At 38.1% G+C, this 24,034-nt stretch overlaps 1 protein-coding gene across 1 annotated transcript in view; it reads right to left on the bottom strand.

Annotated features, from left to right (window-relative positions):
• Nucleotides 1–5,597: 5,597 nt before the first annotated feature.
• CERK (ceramide kinase) overlaps nucleotides 5,598–24,034 on the bottom strand; it is a 40,150-nt gene continuing 21,713 nt past the window's right edge. The window contains exons 7-13 of the mRNA XM_071423855.1: nucleotides 19,439–19,513; nucleotides 17,822–17,974; nucleotides 16,911–17,016; nucleotides 15,029–15,099; nucleotides 11,416–11,621; nucleotides 9,233–9,441; nucleotides 5,598–8,323 (exon numbers count right to left, since the gene is read on the bottom strand). Of these exons, the coding sequence (XP_071279956.1) occupies nucleotides 8,224–8,323; nucleotides 9,233–9,441; nucleotides 11,416–11,621; nucleotides 15,029–15,099; nucleotides 16,911–17,016; nucleotides 17,822–17,974; nucleotides 19,439–19,513 (920 nt within the window). The 3' untranslated portion in view covers nucleotides 5,598–8,223. The remainder of the gene's footprint in view (nucleotides 8,324–9,232; nucleotides 9,442–11,415; nucleotides 11,622–15,028; nucleotides 15,100–16,910; nucleotides 17,017–17,821; nucleotides 17,975–19,438; nucleotides 19,514–24,034) is intronic.

Below are 24,034 nucleotides of genomic sequence, written 5' to 3'. Positions count from 1 at the left end.
CAGACACTGTAATGTCTGTGTTGCTCTGCAGTGCACAGTCACCAGTCCATTACAGACACTGTAATTAATGTCTCTGCTGCTCTGCAGTGCACAGTCACCAGTCCATTAACACCATCTCTGCCCTCTGCTCTGTTTCCTAGGAGCTGTTCTGTCTGTCCCTGTTGGTTGTTGCTCCCAGTGTCACATCTGCATTCTAGAGGCAGAGCATGGCTTGTGTCAGAGCCACCAATGCTGTGCACATCCTAGCACGAGCTCCTTTGCCACCAATGCTCCACGTTGGTGCTCATGAGGGCCACAGGTCACCCCTGCTCACCCACAGCAGCTGCCCACCCATGGAGATACCCACCTCTTCCTCCTGGGTTCCCAGAACACATTTCAATGTGTATGAAAGACAACAACTGCATAGTCATCAACAATATGAACTCTTCTGCTAAAATGTCTGAGGCCCCAACTGAAATATAATACCCACCTCATTTCCTGATAGATGTCAGCTGATTACACCTTCACATGGCCCACAGCCTGTTGGTATTGTCTAAGGCATCAGTGGATGTCAGAAAGAAGGGCACAGCAGGGGTCATTATGGCCCAATGTGAGTTGCCCAATCTTTCTGAATACAGCAGAGATGCATTCCCACCTGGGTGGCTTCATGAAAAACACTAAAACCACAGTAACTGTAGTTCTTTCCACTGATACCTTGCATTAACAGCATAGGAAGGCATTTTCCACTCCACAGGCAGCTCTGGCTGTCATTACTGCAGGACGTATGCAGTGTCCTGGAACTGAAGAGAATTCAAATTCAAAAAGAGAATTTGTGCCTTTAAATGGGAATAACATTCACTCCCTTTACCACTGCCCATGCCAAGTGGAGAACACAACTCTGGTGTCTCAGTAGCTCTGTTGGAAGGTAGAAACCAGAACTCCTGGTAGAAACCAATGCAAGCAGCCACAGCCTCCCACTCCCCTTGCATGTGCAATGTGAGGTGCATTGTGTTGGGTTACTTCAGTAAGGGCAGCGTGAATCAACAACTCTTTCTTGGCCTCCTTTTTCCTCTATTTCAGCTCCAGTGAAAACACTGAACAGAGTCACTTTTGCTAATAAATTCCTGCTGTGCTTTCTTATAGCAGTGTTACAGGACAGATTTATCCCAAACCAGTGACATTTCCTCCAACAAATGAAGGCAGGGCAGGCAGCAATGGCCTTCAGTCCCAAACCTGAGCAATTGACACAGGAACAGTACAATGCTTTATTTACTGCATGGGTGAGTTTGGACTGCCAAGTCTGCATAGCCAGTGATCTTTGGATATTCCTGCTCACTGCATCCCTCTTCTGCACTGCTCCATGCATTAGTGCCTGGTGTTTCCACCACAAAAGCTTCAGGATGGACTCCCTGAGCACAGGAAGTAGCAACCTTGTGCTTCTTCCCACCTCACTTTCTTCCACTGAGTCTGTAAAGTCTTTAATGCAGCAAAAAATATAAATTCTGTTGGCTCAAAGCTTTGCCTGCACACAGAGGAGAACAAATAGTATTATCTGCTGTTCTGGTAAAAGAATATGCCTATGTTTACTCTTTCCCAACCTTACTACCAACGTGTTGAGGATTTTCTGAAAGTCTTTACTAGAAAATTACAACCACAGCAACATCCAGGTGCTCAGGTTTTGCCTGTTTTCCATAGAAAATTCAAACACTGTGAGACACAATAGAAATGAGAGGCTCCAACTATCTGAGAGCTACTTACTGGGTTGTTCTTTGATGTAGGGGCAGGGCAGCATCTACCAGCAGAGTAATCCTCAGAGCAGTTGTTTTCTGATAGGTTTTGCTGAGGGGAAATGTCTACCTTAAATGCATCCATCAGAGCTTTAAACAGCATTCTGTGAAAGCATGATATCTAGATACTAAACAGAAAATGATTTAAGACTTTATGCAACTACTCATTCTAGAGCAGCCCTGTCAGTACCAGCTCTCTTGTACAGAGCCCCTTCTTTGGTGGTAAATAAAAATCAGCTTCAAGTGGTTTTTCTTATCAATAAGTACTTGAATATTGTAGGGTTTTTCCTTCTATGTCTGAATAGTAATACTGTCTTGGCAAAGAACAGGAGACTGAGAGCCAATAGAATAGCCCAGGGAGTGAATTCCCCAAAGGCAACAAGCTGCTCTCTGTGCCCACACAGAGAGGAATGTATGTAAATGCATTTACGTACATGCTGTATATAAATACAGCAAGGGAGATCCAGCTGAGTGACCAAGAGTTTCTAACTCACAGTCAGATTTAAGAAATCTGTTTTGATAGCTAATCTGCTTTGCTGAATATCTACCACTGAAAGCTCAGAAGAAGAGATTACACAAACACGTTCTAGGAACTGCACAGGTATTTCTGCAGGGAACAATTTTCTGTGGGGACTTCCCCTGATGTTACAAGACCTATGGGACAGACCCTTAGCTGGGGTGAGTTGCTATCCCACCACCTTGACCTCAGCAGCATTCAAACACTAACCTAGCATTTCTTCTTATTGTCCAAACTCCCCTTTCCTAAAATACAGCTGCTAAATATTAACATAAAAAACAGTCTTTGGGAGATTAAATTGAACAGTTATTTCAGAATGTTTCACATTGCTACAGGAAACCATGAAGGTGCTTTTACAGTTCTCCTTTAGCAGCTCTTCTAGCTGTGCTGCTGTTATGGTAAAGTTTGTGAGTGGAAATACAGGGGGTGACACAGCATTTTTTTAGAAATATGTCTTCATAACAGTGATGAAGCTTTTATTCTCTCTACCAGTTGTAAATAGTCAAACTTCTAGCAATCTACTCAAACCTTTAGTGGTAGCTTTACTGTGCAGTTACAGTACGTGTACCCAGGCAAAGCTTTCCAGCAGAAAAAATGGGGAAAAAAAAATCTGTATTTTGTTTTATTTTTTATTTTTCTTTTTTTTTTAATATTTATTTTGTAGTTGTTCTCTTTCATCCTTTCCAGAATTCAGTTGTCATGGATTTTTAAATTTGCATCACTTCTGTTATTTGTTCAGTGTTTTTCCTTTATGAATAATTATTTTTCCATTATATTTTTCCTGTCCTACACTATTGAAATATTGAAAAAAAAAAGATTAAAAACCTGTAAATTTTATTTGTTGCTGGAGGATTTCTATAAAATAAGCCAGAAAATTGCACCTTAGGTAAAATTGCTACCAACAAGAACAAATCATCTTTTCAGTCATGCAAGAGTCACAAAGGAGCTAACATTTTTTGAAGACAACCTCATTGGAAATTTTGGTAGATACATATTAGGAATAATTTCTCAACTACAGGAAATTGACTAAAAAAATAGTTAATCCTCTCATTGCAGAGTATTTGAAAGGCATGACTGAAGAACGAATGCCCCATCCCTTCTAATTAATTGGACTAGTCATGTATTAATTAAGAACATGCATAAGCCTTTGTGAGATGTAGATCACGTGGGTAAGAGAAGTCTGGGAAGACTGCTCCTTCATTATGGACAGAACTCATTTACTGCAACTTTAACATCGGTTAGAATCTATTAAATTACTGCACTCTCCCGTTGAAAAGTTGAAATAAGAACAATGTCACTAATGAGAATAAAAATGAACTCCTATTACTCATTTACTTCACAGAGATTGAGGCAGGAATTCTAGGGAAAGGAATTCTGTGTTCAGTTCTGGGCTCCTCATTAGAAGAGGTGCTGGATCATGTCCAGAGAACGGCAACGGAGCTGGGGGACATGTCTGGAGTGCAAGTCTGGTGAGGAGCTGCTGAGGGAGCTGGGAGTGTTTATTCTGGAGAAAAGGAGGCTCAGGGGGGACCTTATTACACTCTACAACTACCTGAAAAGAGCTTGTAGCCAGGTGGGGGTCAGTCTCCTTTTCTGTAAAAAAGCAATAGAACAAGAGGAAATAGAGGAAATGGCCTTAAGTTGAGGCCAATATGAGCTTTAGAGTCAAGTTGATCTTTGAAGTCTCTTCCAATCCAAGTCCCTATGAAGTTGTGTCAGAGGAGGTTTAGACTCAGTATTAGGAAAAACTTTTTCATGGAAAGGATTATCAAGAATTGGAAAAGGCTGTCCAGGGAAGTGGCTGAGACAGCATCCCTGGAGGTAATTAAAAGACACGTAGATGTGGCCCTTAGGGACATGGTTTAGTGGTGGACTTGGCAGTGCTGGTTTAAGGATTGGACTTTATGATATTAAAGGTCTTTTCCAACCTAAATGATTCTAAGATCCTATTATTCTAATACTGGAATTGCAAGACATGTTTCTTGCAAGAGAAATTTCTGAGTCTAGATCATCCTCCTCAGGACAGTGTAAAGAATGATTGTATAGCTTAGGGGTCAAGCTAAGGACAGGGAGGCCCCTCAGCAATTACAGTCAGGGGCAAAACAAAGTCATCTTGGGGAAAATTAATATAATTTATTGCCAGTCAATACTGGAGTAAGACAGAGATATACCCAAACTGATATGCAACACCTCCTCTCCTCCCTCTCTGCTTCATTCCTATGCTCAACTTTACATCTGACTCTTCTACCTCATCCCCCTGCCTTGAGCAGTGCAGGGAGATGGAGAAGTGGGGGTTCTAGTGAGTTCAACACTTTCTTCTTTCTCCTTCCTGAGGAGGAAAGCATCCCCCACAGGCCACAGTTCCTGTGAAAAATACCCGCTCGTGTATGTGCTCCTCTCCATGGCTGCAGCCCTGCCAGGAAACTTGCTCCAGCATGGGCTCTCCATGAGTTGCAGCTTTCCTGGGGGCACATCCACCTGCTCCAGTGTGAGGTCCTCCACAGGCTGCAAGCAATGTCATCTGGTGCCTGGAGCACCTCCTTCCCCTTTTTCACTGACCTTAAATGTCTGCAGGATGTTTATTTTCCACTCACTCCTTTCACAGCTGTAAAGCAGCACTTTTTACCCTTTCTTATTTATCACATAAGTTCCAGCAACGCCAGCCCATGAGATCAGCTTTGGCCAGTGGCAGGTCCATCTTGGAGCTGGCTGGAGAAATGATTGTCAGACATGGGGACATCCTCTGCTGCCTTCATCCACAAGTCCCCTCTGCATCCCCCAAAGCCTTGCCACACAAGAACACTACATTCCAAAAGCAGAAGTGCCTGCAGTGCTGAAAAGCATGTTCTCCTTCTGTGTCCATTGTTTATCTACAATGAACATGTTTTACTTAGAATACATGCTTCATCTGTAGCAATTATTTCAACAAAACTCTAGATCCCCCCTCTATTTACCACACTATTTATACATATTTATGCATCTTAGAACACCAGTTTCTTTTCTTTCTACAGCAATTACAACTCTAAATACCTGCATTATAGTAAGTTTCATATTCAGTTTACCCTTGTAGAGTTGCTTAGTATTAGCCTCAGTCCAGCTTCACTAGTTGCTTTCCTCCATTCTCAGTGTTTGTTCACTCACACTTGCCACAAAACTGTCATCAACCCAACTGGAAGGTTATGAATTGCTCCCCTCTGTTTGATCTTCACTTTGTTTGATCTGCTCACAGTGGTTACATTAAGCATACAACTGCCAGATTTCTGTCAAAGTGAGATTTTTTTTCAAATTAAGTTGTGAAAAGAAGAACACCAATGTGCTGTTGTACAACGCAGTTTTATTTCTTTAATGAAATGCCCTAGCGTCATAAAACAGAACACATTTTCTAATCTTGAAGCCAGCAAGATTGGGAAAAAAGAAAAATCAAAGCTGGTTTTCCTATACATAATTTCCATACTAAGATTACATTCGGAGAAAAAAATCCCTAGAATTAAAATGTAACAAGACATTACTTACACAGCTCTCTTAAAAATAAACTGGACATGTCATACAACTCACATATGGTGCTTTGCTACTTTAATATGCTACAAATACAATTATTCAAATGCAACTATGCAGCTTTTCTATTACCTATGACCTTTAAATTTTATTATGTTGCAATACCTTTATTATTTACTTCACACTTCCTTACCATACTACACAATGATCTTTCATCCTTCTCTGGTGGCTTTTTCTCAGAAAGGAGACCTTCACTGTGGCTTTCTTTGGAAACACCAAGCACTCAGTTTCAGATACTCAAATATTCAAAGCATTTCAATATACATTCACTATGAGATTATGTCTCCATTTTTCAAGTAGGGGTCTCATGACTTGCTAGTAAACTAATGGAAAGAGCTGGTTAGTATTTATTCCAGTTCTCACTGATGAGAATGTGCTCTGGATAGCTGCAATGCCTCCAACTCCCTCACTGTTGGTAAGCTGAGTGTGCACCACTACCTCCTGCACAAGAATTACTGTAACTTCAAAGTCTGGGTACTCTCACAATATTCATGGATTAACCACAATAACCATAGACATTTTTTAACAAATGACACTTTCAAAACATATTCACATTTGTAGAACTGCATAATTTCATTTTCAATGGGATGTTAGATCAAAAGTACTATTTCACTTATTAAACATGGCTTTAAAAATACAGTATACGTAACACCTGTGTTAGAAGTGTCAGAAAAACATTGGATGAATCAACATTTCAACTCATTGCAGTAACAAGGAAAGCAAAGAGCAGTAGCTCTGGAAAAGTATTCAAGTATTTTCCTGAAATACTATATAACAAAATAAAGATCCTAAACTTTGTATGATTGTACTTGAGGCAAATATAATTTGCAAGTGCTTTTTTTCATATAGAGCAATATGAATAATACTTTGTAGCAAAGATATAGAACACAATTGTGACAATACACAAAACTGGAATGTAAATAACTTCAATAGAAAAAAAATAACCTGCCATTTATAATAATATTCAAGTGCTTCAGTAATGAAATGACCAATTACCATGGCTTACATTAATCACATATATGACAGACATGAAACTAACACAAACTGGATGACAGAAGTACCAATAAATATACATGAATACAGAATCATCAGCTGCTTGGACGCAAAAAAAATTCAGATGAAGTCAGTTTTAAAGAGAATGTTAAACTTAAAGAAACACTTTTAAAAAGATAGAATAGAACAGGGGCTAACTTCTGTCCTCACACAGGAATAAGCCTGTACAAGAAAAGCAAAATTTAGCCCCAACCCTGGACACAAAACATGTATATGCCACAATACACAAAACTATATACAACTTAAATAATCACTCCATAGCTCTATATGACAGTCTCATGTTTTTTATTATAAAAACAAATCAGCACAGTGAATTCATGATTTGTCAGATGCCAGTTTCTTCCCTTGGCTTCACAAAGCAAATTATTTTGTTTCCTATTTAGTTAAATTATTTTAAGGATTTTCAATCATCAAATCCTATTTCTAAACTTAACACTTCAACATCTTATTTTGCAAAGACATTTTAACACATGGAGTAGAATGTCCAGAGAATTGTGAAGAGGGAAGCTTTTAATATGTTAATATCAGATATTATTAAAACCTAAAACTTGCTGGTGTTTGAGAACTTATTTTCCTTTCCTGTGCCTTCCTGATATTATAGAAGTACTCCTGCAATTTGCTTGCAAGACTTTTCAGTTGCACTGTGTGGTATTTGGTATCATCCAAACAGTCATAAAACCTTTTATAATCCAAAAAGCATGATGCAAGGGAACCTTCAAAGACAGAATATATAGGATGAGGTGTGACCTGTATATAGTTGTGCTTTTATTTTTCAAATATCTGTACACTACTATTGTTATTACTTAAAGCCAGGAATGTGTGTTTGAATTGCATTGATAAGTTGCAAGGTATGTCAGAATTACAAAATGAAATATTTTAATTAAAAAAAAAAGTAGATGACAACACTGTTGTCCAGCATTTAAGCCACACACAATTACATAACATTCCCAGCAGAAAACATCTTCTCAGACACTGAAAATGTCTTATCTTGGTGCCAGTGGGAAGTCCAATGTTTCATAACATTTAGATATTATTGCAACACAACTACTAAATTAGCTCTCTAGAAAAGCAAAGAGAATTTATCAGTCATCATGAATACACAGATATAAGCCAATCCCATCTTTTCTAACATAACAGATTACATTGCTCCAATATATATTTTAATGATTACAATGTTTAAAAAAAAAATGACACAATACAATGTCTAAAATTATAGTGAAGCCATTAAAAAAAATCTAGAAGTTTAAAATACTTGTCAATTTGACTAAAATGCATATTTACTCAATTTCCTTGAGCTTTTATTTTTTCTTCTCCTCATTGGAGGAACAATGTCTATAGTAATTGTTCAATGCTACTCTGGCTGTGGGCAGCTTCATCTTTACAGTCTTCCTCAATTCCCCTCGCAAACAGCTTCATTAACTGGCAGTGAACCCTGAAAAATATAGAAATTAGTAAGAAATAAATGGGTTCCACATTTTTAACTTTAGTAATTTAATTCTAATAATCCATTTATTTCAAACAGCTGGACGAAGTTTCTTACTCCTGGCTACAGAAACCACGCCCTCATTTTTAGATACAATCCTTCCCTGCTCAGAGGGCTGGATGCTTTCATGTGTCCTCTTTTATGCCCCTTGTCCACACAGGAAGTTCTATAGGCACCTAGATGAGTCAATCTTTCTAAAACTCCCCTTTGGACTGCTAAGGGATTATATTTTAACACTCGTATGTAAATATTATGGATTTGGCTCCCTTTGTTCTAAAAACAACAAACAAAACAAGGAACCAAAACTAATCCAAACAACAACAACAAAAAAAAAACTAACCAAAAAACTCTTTCAAATTTCACAAACTTATTTTCTGATTTGATTATTTGCACAGCTGCAATATTCTTTCCCCATATGTGAAGACTGGAGATAAGACTGTGCTGTGTGCAAAAAAACCACAAAATATGGGACACAGTATTTTTGTCAGGAAAAGACGTTTACTTAAGCAAATAGAAAAAGCTATTGCTCAGAGTAATGAGGCATTCCACACATTTAAAAAGAATCCTTCCAACACCATCTTCACTTTCAGCACGTTAAACACATAATAACAGTTCCTAAGAAGTAAGTATGACTTCAAAGGTAGGGCCATCCATCTCAGAGTGATCATTTACAACATACATGGCTGCAGTGCTCTCTGGAAAGGATTCAAAATGGTAACAAAAATATTTAGGTTTATTATCAGAAGACTCGAATTTGCTATGCACAGGCATCTTTTTGGGATGCCTTTATAAGCATCTTCAAAATCAATGAGAAGGCTCAACGTGTTCTGCTATATAGACAGAAAAATCAATGCTTACCTCACTTCAATTGCTGAACTATCCAGAGTTTCTCCATCACAATTCCAGGTGCTATTAACAATATTACAGCAACAGGCTGGATGATCTCTGCAGAACTGGCCAAAACGTTTCTTTCCAATGTCCATGACATTGCTTTCATTGTCTTCTGAAAGCTTTGATGTAAATTGAAAACACTTAACCCGATAAACGTCTACAAATGGAAAGTCAAACTACAGGGAAAAAAAAAAGGCAAATCAGGCAATTATAATTAAATACATTTGATGTGTAAAGCCACTCAGCATTTTGTACTCCAGGAAAGTCTGTCCACTCCAATTTTCTAGAAAAGCTTACGTGAGGTATAAAGTGATACTTGGTTTTGAAAAACTGCACAAGTCAAAAAAAATAAAGCCAAAATGAAATCTTACTTCTCAATGGTCACTCTATAGTGCCTATTATAGCAAAATGGTGTAACAAAAGCTGCATGGAAGACCATCCCACCCTGGACTGCCTCCTGACTGAGGCCCTGGACTGCAAGCTGATGGAGATAAGAGACTTAGGTCTGGGCTGGGGAAGGAGAATACATTCACAGGAGGATTAGGCCCAGCATCTTCAGGGTGGAGACCACGGCCCCGGGCTATCACTTGCCAGGCTCACCAGACCCACACATCAAAGGGGGGAGGAGGAGAGGATCTGGGTGTGTGCTGAAAAAGCCTCTGGTCAGAAGCAGTGAATGCCCACCCTCTGCTGTGCAGAGGAGCTCCAGGGGCCCTCACCCTTGAAAGGCACATCCAAGGGACATCCACATGAGGGACAGCAGAGGGGGTGTCATGGCCCATCAAAGGCTGCCCTCAAAGGGGTCCCCAGACCCTGCACATGATGCAAAATAATGCAACAGATCCACAGTCTTACAGGCGACAGTGTCAAACCTGCTCCCTTCGGTGTGTCCCCACATGCCCTTCCCATTACATTCAAAGAAAATAAAAATAATTTCAACTAGTTAATTCAGCTAGAAAAAGCAGACCACTTAGATGGCTGCTCTTAAAACCGAGGCTGAAGATTTACACTACAATATTGAATAAATGCTTTAATACAGGAATCATCAATTGAAGGGACAATAAATTAGAGGATGCCTCCATCAGCCCTAAAAGCAACTTAACAGATACAGAGCTAACTATTCAGCAAGCTGTATATGGAATACAGACAGGTCATTTAGCAAAGGCCATGGAGTATATCTGTGTGTGTCTACAGGAAGGGGATGACAGGGAAGCAAATGTGAAAACCAATCTGTAGTGATGTATAGTCACTCTTTTCTTTTTGGTTTTTTTTTCCACATTTTCTTAAGCTTTCAAGAAGCGTTTCCCAAGAAGGGTTTTTATGGTAGACACTAACCTGAGATAAGGACACATGTACAACCTTGCATTTACTCTCCACTGCAAAACCAGCATATCCCAGAGAAAAATGGGATAAAAGCAATTTTTTATTGCTTTTATGCACTAGATATGACATTGGTCCATTGTTCAGGTAATTTCCAGAGATGTTAATAAAATCAGGTTGTGAAAAATATTAAATATGTGTAGTCACAGTCATAACTTGGTTTCAAGAGATATTAGGATCCAAAGCAGTGATGAATCTTCCTGTCTGACAGCTACAACACATGCAAGAAATAATTTTCAAGCTGAATGCATAAAGCTCATCCTGGTCACTAATATGTAGTAAAATACTGCTAAAAGCCTGCAGTCTACAATCAAATTGCAGTTCTGGTAACTTAATTCTAAAACATATTTTTATACAGATCTCAAAAGTGATTTATTATTCTTCACCACAGCTACTATCTACCTCAGCTACTCATGCTGTGAGTAGTTTCTCATGCTGTGAGCAGCTTTTCATGACAACTACATGATGGCACAGTTGTGATAAAATAACTTTAAATATTGCTCAAACAGCAAACACATGGAAAATGTTACAAAAATGAATTCAGATGGCAAAAATGGAATTTTGTTAAAATGCTAAAAGGCCAAGGAGTTGACTTTGGTAAAATGTTTTGAGCTGCTTTTTTTTTCCCCATGATACACATGCTGCGATTGCATCATGCAAAATGCATAAATTAAAAAAAACAAACAAACCTGCTTTATAGATATCATTTCTGTCCTATAAGAATACCAATATTTACACCTTTGATGGATACAGTCAAAAGGAATACACACCTGATCATCTTGGTTCGTGTGTCTGACAAGATACCGTAGAAAATCGAATCTGGAGCATTTCCGAACTAGGATGAGGTCTGCTGAACCATCTGCCAAATGAGCTGCTGGTGAAAGACCTTTGGGACTTCGTGGACAGGCACAGCTCATATTTACTGCATTGATGGCTAGAAATTTCCCTTTTATAACCTTCCATTCTTCTTCACCTTCTGAAACACATCAATAAAGACGTGGAGACAGGCGATCATTTGATCTATTCACAAGAACACTAAAAAGCAATCAATGGCAACTTAAAAGTCTTCCCTGGCCATATTCATGTACTGTCAATAAGTATCTAAAATAAACTACATTTAAAAATAATATTTTTAAGTATATGTTACTCATACACTAACAGAGAAAGTTGCTTTCTCCCTTCTGACTGTGACAATCTCCCATAACTGCTTGCCTGCTCTGGCATATGCATGCTAAATTCAGGATCAGTGCTATCTGGGAAAACCTGCAAAGCCATAGGAAAGGAAAAGACAGGCAAGTTACAACTCTTGTAGTATGAAAGTTCAGAGGGATTAACTTTTTAAAATTCTATTTCTGCTCTTCAACTTGTTAATCTTAAATAAACAATGATGCAAGGATTGTAGTTTAGTATTTGGCTTCTGAAGCAATATTCCTCTTCTGCCTCAATGCAGCAACTTAATGTTTTTAAAAAGTCAAAGGGAAGGGATGACTCAGGGAGCAGCACGGACCAGCAAGCAGCACAGCAGGAGGCTGCTTCCACTCTAGCTCCAAATGCCCCAAGATTAGAACTATTAACAGTTAAATGTTCCTGTGTGCAAATCTTCAGAGATTTCTGAAAAACAACACAAAGCCTCTTTTCAATACCTTGAAACTCTGTTGGAGATTACACGTAGACAATGTGTGCTGGCATTGATACTACCAGGAAGCAGAGAAATTTTCTAGAACAAAGAAGCATTGGCAGGCAATGCAGAGTTGATGCCAAAACTGTTTTTTCTTGAATATGGATAAAAATATATTAAAAATGCCTTTTTTATTTTTAGATTACATGTATTTGTCTTCCTTATTGCAATAAGAAAAAGCCAAAAAGCAGCCATAACACTGTTTTTCTCCTACCAATATAAGTGGACTCATTTCAAATGAACAATTCCACAGAAGTAATGAGTGCAGAACAGACTATGGACATGCATGCTGCTCTAAGACTGGGAAGAGTGAAGTGCCATTAGGGGTAAGATTAAGGAGCAAACAAAAAATGCTTAAGTTTGTTTATGTATACAAGGTAGATTTTGAGGAATGTTAACTGGTATGGACTTGATCTAACATGATTTAGTTCCCCACATTTTGGTTAACTTACAGTGATTTTCAAGGTGCTTTTCTGATGGGATTACAGATGATGTTTATGCTATATATTTCATGTCCTGAAATTCTGATATTCCTTACTGTCTCAGTTCTAGGAACTTCACATTTACTTTAGAGAATCATTATTACAATTGTCTAGGTTATTTTGAACCTGAAGTCTGTGATGCATTCATTTTGAATCAACATGTTCCAGGCTCTATGCATCAGGAAAAACAAAGAAAAAAATTGTTTCTGAAGTATTTTGTAGTTGTTCACTCTTTGAACTTCTCTTGTTTTCTGGAATTCATTGAAAGTTCTTACTATCCACTCTCTAGTAACAGAACAAAAACAATTTTCCAGGAAAAACCATGTAAACCATGTGACAAAAGACTTAAGGAAAACAAAAACCTTTATTATAATTTTTCCATCTAGACTATTCCCTCTACCTCCTGAGAAACAAATCAGAAATAGCAAGAAAAAAACACGGCTTTTAAATTAAATATTTTTGCTTAATTCGCCACAGTGCTTTTTAGTATTGCTTGCTTTACTGCTGATCTTTTTATGTTGCTTTCAAACATGACATTACCAAAAGAAGTAATTTAAATCAGATTCAAAATATGCATCTTTAGAGAGCTGAGACATATCTAAATGTCAGACTATAGAATGACAGTTCAGGCTGGACGCAAATGACAAGACCCTGCTCTGAGATGAAGGTAACTGAACAGAACATGAACTACTGGAACTGAAAACAATAGACATTTTCCAATACACAAACAACAAAATGCAAACATCTTCCTTTACTGATAAATTCTTTTGCTGTTTCTCTGAGAAGCATTAGTAATTTAGTCATCAGTGTGTCTAGATATGTATTAACATTTAAAGTATGCTTTTAAGGTAAAATGCTTCTTTATGTTACTGTAATAGATGGTTTTCATCTGGTATAAATCTCAGCATGTTACCCAAGAACACCTTCACTGTTCAAAGCAAGAATGAAGTCAGGGTATCAGTCACATTTTAAATGATCAACTCTTTTTATAACCATTTTGCAGTGTGTATCACTGTAACAGCACAAATTATTTGCTCAAAATATCCTACAGGAGGGCAGTCATAAGGAGTGAGTGCATAAGTGACACTCATCAGTGGCCTATTGTGTACACACACTGCATGAAATGCTGAAATCAGCATAAAGTCCTAACAGTCAACATTTACTCAGCACATGCACAGAGCTCCTGCACAATACAAAGAAATATGTTCAGCAACAACCAATCAAGCATCCTTCTAAACTGATCTGAATTACACACAAACCTGGTAGAGGCACAATGAAAGAGTTAGCCAAGACACCCTGCTGAGTGAAAAGCTTCTCTGAAGTGGAGATTTAAAATCCTTTCTATAGTGAATCAAAAGTAGCTGATTGTATTATTTCCTTACCAGTACTGCATAGATAAGAGACTAGACTGCAAAGAAAGCCAGCTACCAGAAGTAGAATGGAATAAAGTAAACAATATCCTACATAATCAGCTGCTTAATGTCACCTGCAATGTTGGTTAAAACTGTCTTGATTGCTAACTAACCTGTAGCTTTCTAGTAGCTCCTTTGCTAGATGAAAGGGAACAAAAAGGCAGATTTAAAAACCAAACCAACCAACCAACCAACCAAAAAAACCGAGCAACACACACAAACATGAAAAAATGCACATAAACCAGCGGACAAGTGTGCACAGGGGTTAGAATGGGGATGAAAGAGAAAGTAAGGACAGCCTAACTAGAGAAAGAGGACAGAAATCTCATTTATCATTTATAGTGAGTATTGGTGGGATGTTGTACAGAAATACTGAAGTCCACTAGATCAGCTACTAGTCGTGCAAGTTCACAGCCTCATAGTAGGGTGACATTTCTGCTAACAAACACAAATTTTTAATCCAGGCTAAACACTCCCAGCTCCCTCAGCTGATCCTCACAGGACTTGTGCTCCAGACCCTTCACCAGCTCTGTTGCCCTTCTCTGGACATGTTTCAGCACCTCAATTTCCTTCTTGAAGTAAGGGGTCCAAAAGTGAACACAGGATTAAAGGTGTGGCCTCACCAGTGATGAGTACAGAGAGGCAATGACACTTACAGGTGTTTTCTGTAAGCTGAAAGAAACAATGGATTATCAAGTAACTCAATGTTTATGTTTAAAAAACCAAAATACATGCACACTTGAATTGCTATCTTCTGAAAAGGAATAATTTGTGTAATACTATCACATTTTGCTTTCTTTTGATAAATTACCTTCATGTTTCAATCCATGTTCCTTGTTCTGTTCTGCCAGCTGTTTCTCACTTTGCTTGCAAATGTAACATCTGAAAACAAAAATACCATTCAATTCCTGAAAGACCTCCACTATTATTCATTTCAACTTTTTTATTTTACCCAGTCATTACAAGATCTTCCCCCACCACAACATGCACCACAGCACTGACAATCCTCATGTGGCATGAACAATCATAGCCCTGCACACAGTGCAGTTATTTAAATACAGTTCTAAAGATTACTGGATGTCAGAGGTAACAGCAGCAGAGAGCTACAAGATCACAAAGGTTGGAAGGCATCTCTGATGTGACCAATGTTGGTCTCACAGGAGAGCTCAAAGTTGGTCTTGCAGGATCAGGATGCTCAGTGTCTTATTCAGTCAGGTTTTGAGGATCTGGGAGGGTAAAGTCCAGACACCTCTGGGCACCTTGTTCCAACATCTGACTGCTCCAACACTGAAAGACATGGACATACTGGAGACACTCCATCACAAGTGTCCTTGCCATCCAAATTGCTTTTCTATCCTGGTTATTCAAGGTACACTTTCTGAGTATCAGAATGGATTATTCTTGAACTCTCAGGAGGTACCAACTAACTCTCCTATGCCTCTTTGTACTCCAGGACAGTCTCCCATGGAATCTTGCCAAGATACCCAAATAAACCGAAGTCCAAGGTTGCAATTCTACTTTTTGTCTCATTTACTTCTCTCAGAAGTTAAAACTCTATAATCTCACAGTCGCCATGGCCAAAACTGCCCTCAACCATCACATCCCCCACATCTCCACTTTTTATCTTCTGTATCAACACTGGCAGAGCAGTTGTTCTAGCCAGCCTGTCAATCACCTGCATGATCAATCTCATTACCACACCCCAGGATTCTCCTAAATTTCTTGTGCCTGGCCCTACTGCCCTTCCAGCAGTTATCAGGAAGGATAACTGATAACTGATAAGGAATGCCTGTGAGGCACCAGGCATTCCTTACTCCATTCCTGAGACCTGGATGACAGCTCTCTCCCTCTGAAGCCTCCCCTCCTCTCTGATGCATGAGGGCACCTGATGGGTCAGGATAGCTGCTCTGGCTGATACTGGAGTCTGATCTCCAGTCTGTCACAGCACTGGCACAGCAGTCTTATTGTTTCTGGATGAAGTTTGTGGCTTCTCTGTATCCTGCTGTGCTGTTTGGTGCTGTGACAAGTACTTTATGTCTGATAGCTAAATTCCTCTATATATAAAGAGGAATAATTAATGCTAGTGCTTAACTTCAAGCAAGTAAAAGCAAAGAGAAAGGAAGGAGCACTGGGAGATTAAGGCACGTCCCCTGACTAAAGAAACAAGTGAAGCATATCAGAAAGAATTAATACAGCATCATATTAGCATACAAAGAAACAGGCTAAATAGGCTAATTCCTGAGAGCACCTGTCCTCAGGACAAGCCATGGCAGCTGTTATGGTACTAAAACAACCACTAAAATTTCTAGATGCAGTTAGGATGTGAACACTTGAGAATTTCTGAATTATTATTTCCATTTGTAGAAGCTGCAAGCCATCGAGATTTTTGATTTCTTAGTAGGAACACAGCATAGTATCCTCAGCATCTTGTAACTGAGTCCTGTGCTGTTGTATTTTGCTTCACTTAAAATTGAGGGAGAAGGAGAACCAGCTAACAAAATTTTATTAGATTTTTGTTTAATGATCTGATAAAATGAGGTGTTCTTTTTAATGAGTCAGTAATTGTTTTTACAAGCTTATCTCTTTCAGAGTAAGTGTGGTGATATTAAAACCAATAGTTCTGTAACCTCTATTTATGTACAGGCCTTTTTAAATAGTTCACACCAAATATCCAGAGATAAACATTAGCCTACCCTGTTCTGCAGCTCTCTTTATCTCGTGGAGATCCATGTGTGTGTTTTGCTGGTTGATAAGCAATTGTTCCTTCATAATAGTGATGAGAAAGAAAAGTTTTGAAGCCTACATTAAAAAAAAAAGGCATTATACACCATTAAGTCATTATAAGTCCACATGGCAAATATCTCTGCATACATTCCTTGATTTTTCATCTCTTTCCTTCTCTAAGGACTGCAAAACAATAGTAGCCCTCCTCAAGCTCAGAAGTCCTTTTCTTATGATGTTTTAGACTGTAAGGAACAAGAAAATACCACAGCACCACTCCAATGTTTTAACATTTGTTGGAAGTGCCATTATTTCACTTGACAGCTTTAAAAACCAACTAAACAATTTAGTAATATATCACTGCTGAATCTTAAAATTTGCCTGCACTTAAACTTTCCTCAAGTATCTTCTTTCCCTAACACAAGATAAATCAAACAGGGCAAAAGATACTTTCCACTAGCATAGGATTTATCCAAATTTTAGGTAACAAGACTAAATCACTCATCTCTCTCTACAAGGGCAAAATTAACAATTCATTCCATCAACTGAATGTTCAAGATGGAGGAGTGCTTATCTCTCTTTAAGTGACTAAAAAGTAAGTCAAAATGATTAGGACAGAGAAGTTATTACTTTTTAGGCCATTTCCAATAGGTGGCACATGTTCAACACAAATTTACTGAGCCCACTCTCAATGTTAACCCCAAAGTTACAGAGCTTTATGTAATGTAATCCAATATACTTGGTACTACAAAGAGTTTAAAATCAAGTTCAGTCTGTTTCTGATGTTTACAAGCTTGGAAGAAGGTTGGCTTGGAGAGAATAAACCAACTATTCCAATATGCTTACATGCTGACAAAATAATGTAGTAATTAAAAAAAATTACCTGAGTAGTCATATCTCATTGGACCCATCCACCGCTTCTTCTCACTATCTTTCAATATATCTCCATAAAAACCATAACCCAGCAATGACACGGAGTATTTCAAAAATGTGTTGTTGTGATGTACAGAAGAGACATCCAGAGGCTGACAGTCACCTATGAAGATCAGAAGTTTGTCATGCCTTATTTCATTTGCAGCTGCAAGCATGATAGTAGCTTTAACACAGCAAAGTCATTAAAAATAAAAAATACATATTGCATTTATGTCAATATATGTCATAAATACATATACTTCTTACACATAAAGAAAATGAAATATAATTTTTAATACTAATTTAATTTCATACTTCAAAAGCTTTAAACACTAAGTGAGAAGAAAGGGCTCAGTATGCTAAAAACTTGTATTGAAGAATTTACAGTCCTTTACCCTGTAGCAGTAGGAGGGGATAGAGTTGAAGAACTATTTAGATTAGAAAAGGCCTTTGGGATCATCAAGTCCAAATGCTAACCCAGCCCTCTCAAGGCCACTACTCAACCATGTCCCTAAGTGCCACATTTTGTCTTTTAAGTATTGGCACCTTGTGTCAATGCTTGACAGCCCCTTTCCCTAGGCAGATCGATGCAGTATCTCCTGTACATCTCCTGGGTACTACTTACACCTCTGTGTCATATCAGAGGATATTCAAGCTGCAAGGAGCCTTTGGAGGTTCCTCATCAAGCCTTCCACTCAGACCAGGTTCAGCTATAAGCCCAGGTTACTGGGCTTATCCAGTCAAGTCCTTGAAATCCCCAAGAAGAAAGAATACACCACTTCTCTGATGTCCTCCTCATGCAAACTTTGGTGTGATGGTGGGAGTTGGGGTGGGTTTTTTTGCTTTGTTTGGTATTTTGGTGTTTGGGGTTTTTTCTGTTTCACAGGTAGGTTGGACCAGATGATCCACTGTGGTCCCTTCCAACCTGACCCATTCTGTGATTCTGGGACTTAACAACACAGCTAAAATACTGTGAGATAGTAAAGCCACATCTTTCCAATCCTAGTCCAAAGGCTTTAACTCCACAGACGCTGAACAGAGTAAACCACAGGTTAGTAAGAGAAACACATGTGTAAATCTTTGCAACACCAGATCCTAAAACTGCAGCTGTTACTGAGCAATGATATCAGAAGGCATTGTAACTCTAACTTGGCAAGGGGATACTGAATTGCCCAGGACAATTGGACAACTAGCACAAAATAGTACCATTCAAGTGTACATGCATTTCTCAAAGCTTTTATTTTTCTCTAACATAGATATACATATATATAGAGATATAGTCCAACAACTGATGCTTATTGCTATTTATTACTTTCAAAAGAATAACAGAATTCATGAAAACTTTAGCACAACATTTTTGAAATATTATGTTCCCTTGAAAACAATGAATTACTGTAGGGAAAGCAATCGATTTTTAACCTCCCAAATTTCAATCAGAGGCTTAAATCCCAGACAAAAACTTTGTATTTCAATTCAGCCATTATGTTAAAATTACATTTCACAGATATAAAGGAAGAACTAAATGAAAATGGTATTTTGGGCTACTTCCATTGTTTTTGTAACAACACAGCAAAGTGTGACCACCCACCTACAATAATATGAAGAGCTGAAGTTACTGGATCAGAAATGCCAACAGTTGAATAGCATATGCAATCTGTTGATCCTGAAAAATAAAAAGCTAGGCATCAATTTGTATCTTTGCAAAACAAGTATTATTGGCACAGTCCTCCAAATAAAAGCATGATATTCCTTTGGTTTGCTCCTTTCTGTTTTATGGAACAAAGTAAATACAGGAATATTGTATTATTATTTTTATTGTTTAAATTGTAACATCCCACCCCCCATGAATACAAGTTATTGCTCTCCACACAAAGTACAAAAATTTCACAATATAAGCAATAAATATATAGCAGTTCTAAAGGGAAGTGGGTTAATTTACATGGAAAATTTCACTATTACATTATAGCTTTTATATCAAATGAAGCAGCCATACATTGATTCTCCTCTGTTTAGGATTTCTTGCTCATTGAGATCTTATGAAAGTAAGAGAAATTGACTGGTCTGCTGTTTTTTGTGGTACTGATCTAAATTTCAGGATGTCATCTTATACAGAAACTTCTGCTCTGTTCTATTATTTGAAAATTAGTAAAAATACTTGCTTTCAGGAATTAGTTTCTAGATAGGATAACAAAATAGACAGAGATGTACCTTTACAGACTTGATGCAAAATACCTACAAGAAGAAAGTGGGGAAGCTTTAGGTTTCACCTATATGCTGTTTAGAAATTGACAACTCTCTCTCCCTGTTTCCAATAGAAAACAGGAGCCTAACATAGGGATCTGGTTTCTGCTCTGCAGCAGGGACTTGGAACTCAGATCCAGACAGACAGAAGTGTATTTGGTGCAGCACCAAACTCTGAATTTCTTACAGTTTCTCACAACCCTTCCAAGAAACTGAATTCCTTCAAAGTCAAAGGTAGATAACTGAAAAGATAAACTCTGTCCTCATACATGTTCTCAGATTTCCTACCAATGCATTGGTGGAAGAGCAGCTCAAATACAGTGTACTTGATTTCTGAGGCCTTATCAAATTGAAATAGAAACTAATAATGGAGGAATGAGCAACCATTATTTAAAAACCACTTTTAGTTCTTTTTCATTTTGGAAATAGTCAGGGCATTAGCAATTAATAATGGGAGCAAAGAAAATCCTTTCCTTTTCAGAAGATTGACATCACTTCCCCTGCATGTGAATGGCAGGACAGAAGCTTTTACCAAGTAAATATTATGCAGAAATCTACCACAGTGAACAAGCAGCAGCTTGGAGCCAGTTAAAGAGAATATAACACAACTGCAGTGTGACTAAACAGATCTTCCACTACAAGGCTGAGGTTCAAGACAGTGACAGTGTACCATTACAGGCAGATGCCATTGCAGGACAGAGGACTCCAATTTCCCTTGGTATCACAACAGATGGGGTACTCAGATGATGATCTTGTGCTACATTTAAGGTTCTATAAAAGAAAATATTAGGCGGACTTCTGAAGCTGAAGCTATACTTTACTGCCAAGTTTCATATTGTCTCCTATGCTCATGAACAGAAAATTCTGACTACTTTTGAAAAGAAAAACAATCACTGAGAGATCTGGCCTAAACTTCTACTGCTGAACGTACAAGCCTAACACTTAATCCAGCATTTCTCATTTCTTCCACATCTGTGTGCGTTCTGCTCCTACAATTACCTCAATTACATTTGTCTTGACGCAAACAGAGCTTCCAAGTGGTTTTACACACAGATGGGAGGAAAAGAGAAGAATCCATGCAAGCTACTTTTCAACATCAGAGGCCATCTTCCTGTGATCTTCTATATTCAATTAAAAGCTGATTCATCTGCTTGGCAATTACACAGAACTTATTTACATTTCTATTCATTAACTAGTAAGAAAGGTCTAAAATTAAAACTGAAGTCTGAAATTAATTCTGAGATTCTAAAATGGGAGACATACCAACAGTAAAATACTGTTGTCTTTTTCCTCTTGGAGCTGGTAGTATGGAGCAACAAAACCAGTGACCTATTTACGTGGATGTAACTACTATGGCATTCCACACACATGAAAAGAGAATGTAACTTGCCATAACACCACACCAAGCATGAACCTAGCAGTACCTGTTTAAAGGTCAAAACAATGTTAATGATGACTAAGGGTTTGAATTCTTTTGAATACTTAATCAAACAAGACTTCCAGATCTTTAGGTGGATCTTCACTAGATGTAGAACCTACAACTGCTGACACAGCACTCGGAACAGATGGACACACAAATCCACCAAAATCTGGATTACTTCACCAGTATAAGTCTGATATGAAAAGCAGGATTAGAATGTAAATACAGCTTGAATAATATCCCATGATTAATATCTTAGGATTGCCAGAGCACTCAGTTCAGACAAGAAGCTTCCCATAGAGCATGACTAATGTTAAGTGGTGGGTATTGTACACTCTGACAAAACCAACAGAAAAATTATGTACATACTCTGCCAGATTTTCTTTGGGGATTTTTAAGGCAACAGCCTGAGTGAAGGAACATAAAAGAGGTTTTTATGGATTGCAGAGAACTACAGGCAAATGTAAAGGAAGTAGTTGGACTACTTGCTAACTGGGTATTAATTAACTTAAAAAAAAAAGACAAACACATTCAGTATAAAAACTAATTATTGCATTGGTTTGTTACTAGAGAAGAAAATCAGCATGCAAAGCAATGATTAAGTTTCAGGTTAAGACACTATATGTGTGCATGTTACACTGCAGACAATATGCCAAAGCTTCTGCCCTGGTCAAGGAATATTGCCAGGAATAGCTGATGGCAGCTTCAGCTTGAGTCAAGGTACTCACACACAGGCCTCAGTGGAAGGCCTTGGAAAGCAAGACATCTGCATGTGACAAGCAGATGCTACAGAGGATCAAGAGGCTCTGCTAATCCTATTGAACAGATGCCCCCTCCTATAAGTTTAGATGCTCATCTTAATGCAGACACCCAATGTAAGCATGAAAATTTGAGTGTCAAACTGAAACTTACCTTAAGGATATTAATTTCTTTATCTAAAATGCCATCAACCATCAGTGCTACAGATTATTCTGCTTGTCCTCCAACTCCAACTCTAGCACTACAATCATCTTGCAAAGGACAGTACATTTCAACAATGGTGGCACCACACCACCATACCATAGGTAGATGCTGAATGTCTAAATTCTCCCAGCTAAAGAAAGCTTTCATCCCAGATACTTTGATATTAAGAACTCACTGAAAACATTAAATATGTAGAAGGGACAACATTTTGTGTTTGATAAAGTAGGTATAATTACTTTGAATCTTTACCACACATCACTCATTTTCCTTAAAGTTGTTTTTTATTAGGAGGTCTCATACAACCACATGGTTGTTATACAGGCAAGTTCTTCTGTGTTCTTTTCCTCCACAAGTATGAAAAATGCAATCTTTTATATAAATACATTTAATGATATAAAAATTCAGGAAATCCTTCATTTTAATTAATCAATCACAAGGAAGAACAATCAAGATATTTATTGAAGTATGAATGAGCACATACCCTGCATAAGTAAGTTTTGTTAAAGCAATAGTAAAGAAAGCAAAGTGAGGGACTGCATTACACAGAATGAACTACAGCCAAATCACCAGATTTCCCCTTTGCATGTGAACATTGCTAGATATTTGTGAGTAGACAAGTCATGCAGACAGGTACACTCAAACACCCCTTCACAAGTATAAATTGGTAACAGAACAACCAAAGTGGTTAGGCAAAAATCAGATAATTTGCTGGCTGTATGGAAGAGTTCATGCCATGGATTGGTGGACCAACAACAGACAGTCAAAGAGCTAGACTTAATAATCTGAATCATGATTAGACTACTAACTAAGGTTTCTTAAACCAAAACACACACATGGTGTGGGGTACAAATATTTATTTTTGTGCTTTTATTGATGGAAAACTAAACAAATTACAGACAACTGAAGTCTGTAAGCAGGTGACAGAAGCAAGTCAGCTAGATGTTGATCCTATCAAAAACCATGAATTTAATAAAGAAATAGAAATACTTATAGAGCTCATGAGCATTGCTCTATGTGAGATACTTTAGACAGAGGGAGATGCTCCCAAGACACCTAGAGAATCCTCAGACAAATTAGTATAAGAACAATATTTGTAGTGAAAAAAAGTAGAATAGCAACTTCAGTGGGGGTCTCATATTTGTGCAGAGCTTTTGTGAATCCATAATCCATGCAGTAATCATACAGATGAAATGTCAGGTAAGCTGCCCTAATGACAGAGTTTTTGGATCAGGCAGCATTTAATATTTTGAAAAATTCTACAAAACTACTTTTCTGAGAAGTGCTTCTTAAATGAGAAGGAGCTGGCACATTTGAAAGTAAGGAGAGAAGCTACTGCTACAGGGAGAGATGAATGGTCTGGGCTTACACCCAGGTACCTACTCAAAGTTTTGTATATCTTCCTTTACACATACAGAAACCAAGAAGTCAAGTTTTATCTGCAGAACAACAGACTGGCTTAAAGAGAAACAGTCCAGAAAGACTTTGGTGTAGGATTTTTTTGGTAGATAATTACTTCAGCGTAAGCTCAGTAACACAAGACAACAAAAAAGGTTTAAGCTA

The sequence above is a fragment of the Agelaius tricolor genome, unplaced genomic scaffold (genome assembly GCF_023055355.1).
Source record: "Agelaius tricolor isolate 1412-34295 unplaced genomic scaffold, bAgeTri1.0.p SCAF_3, whole genome shotgun sequence".
Lineage (NCBI taxonomy): Eukaryota > Metazoa > Chordata > Aves > Passeriformes > Icteridae > Agelaius > Agelaius tricolor.
Note: the sequence above shows the minus strand (reverse complement) of the source record. Positions and strands in the feature narration are given on the sequence as shown.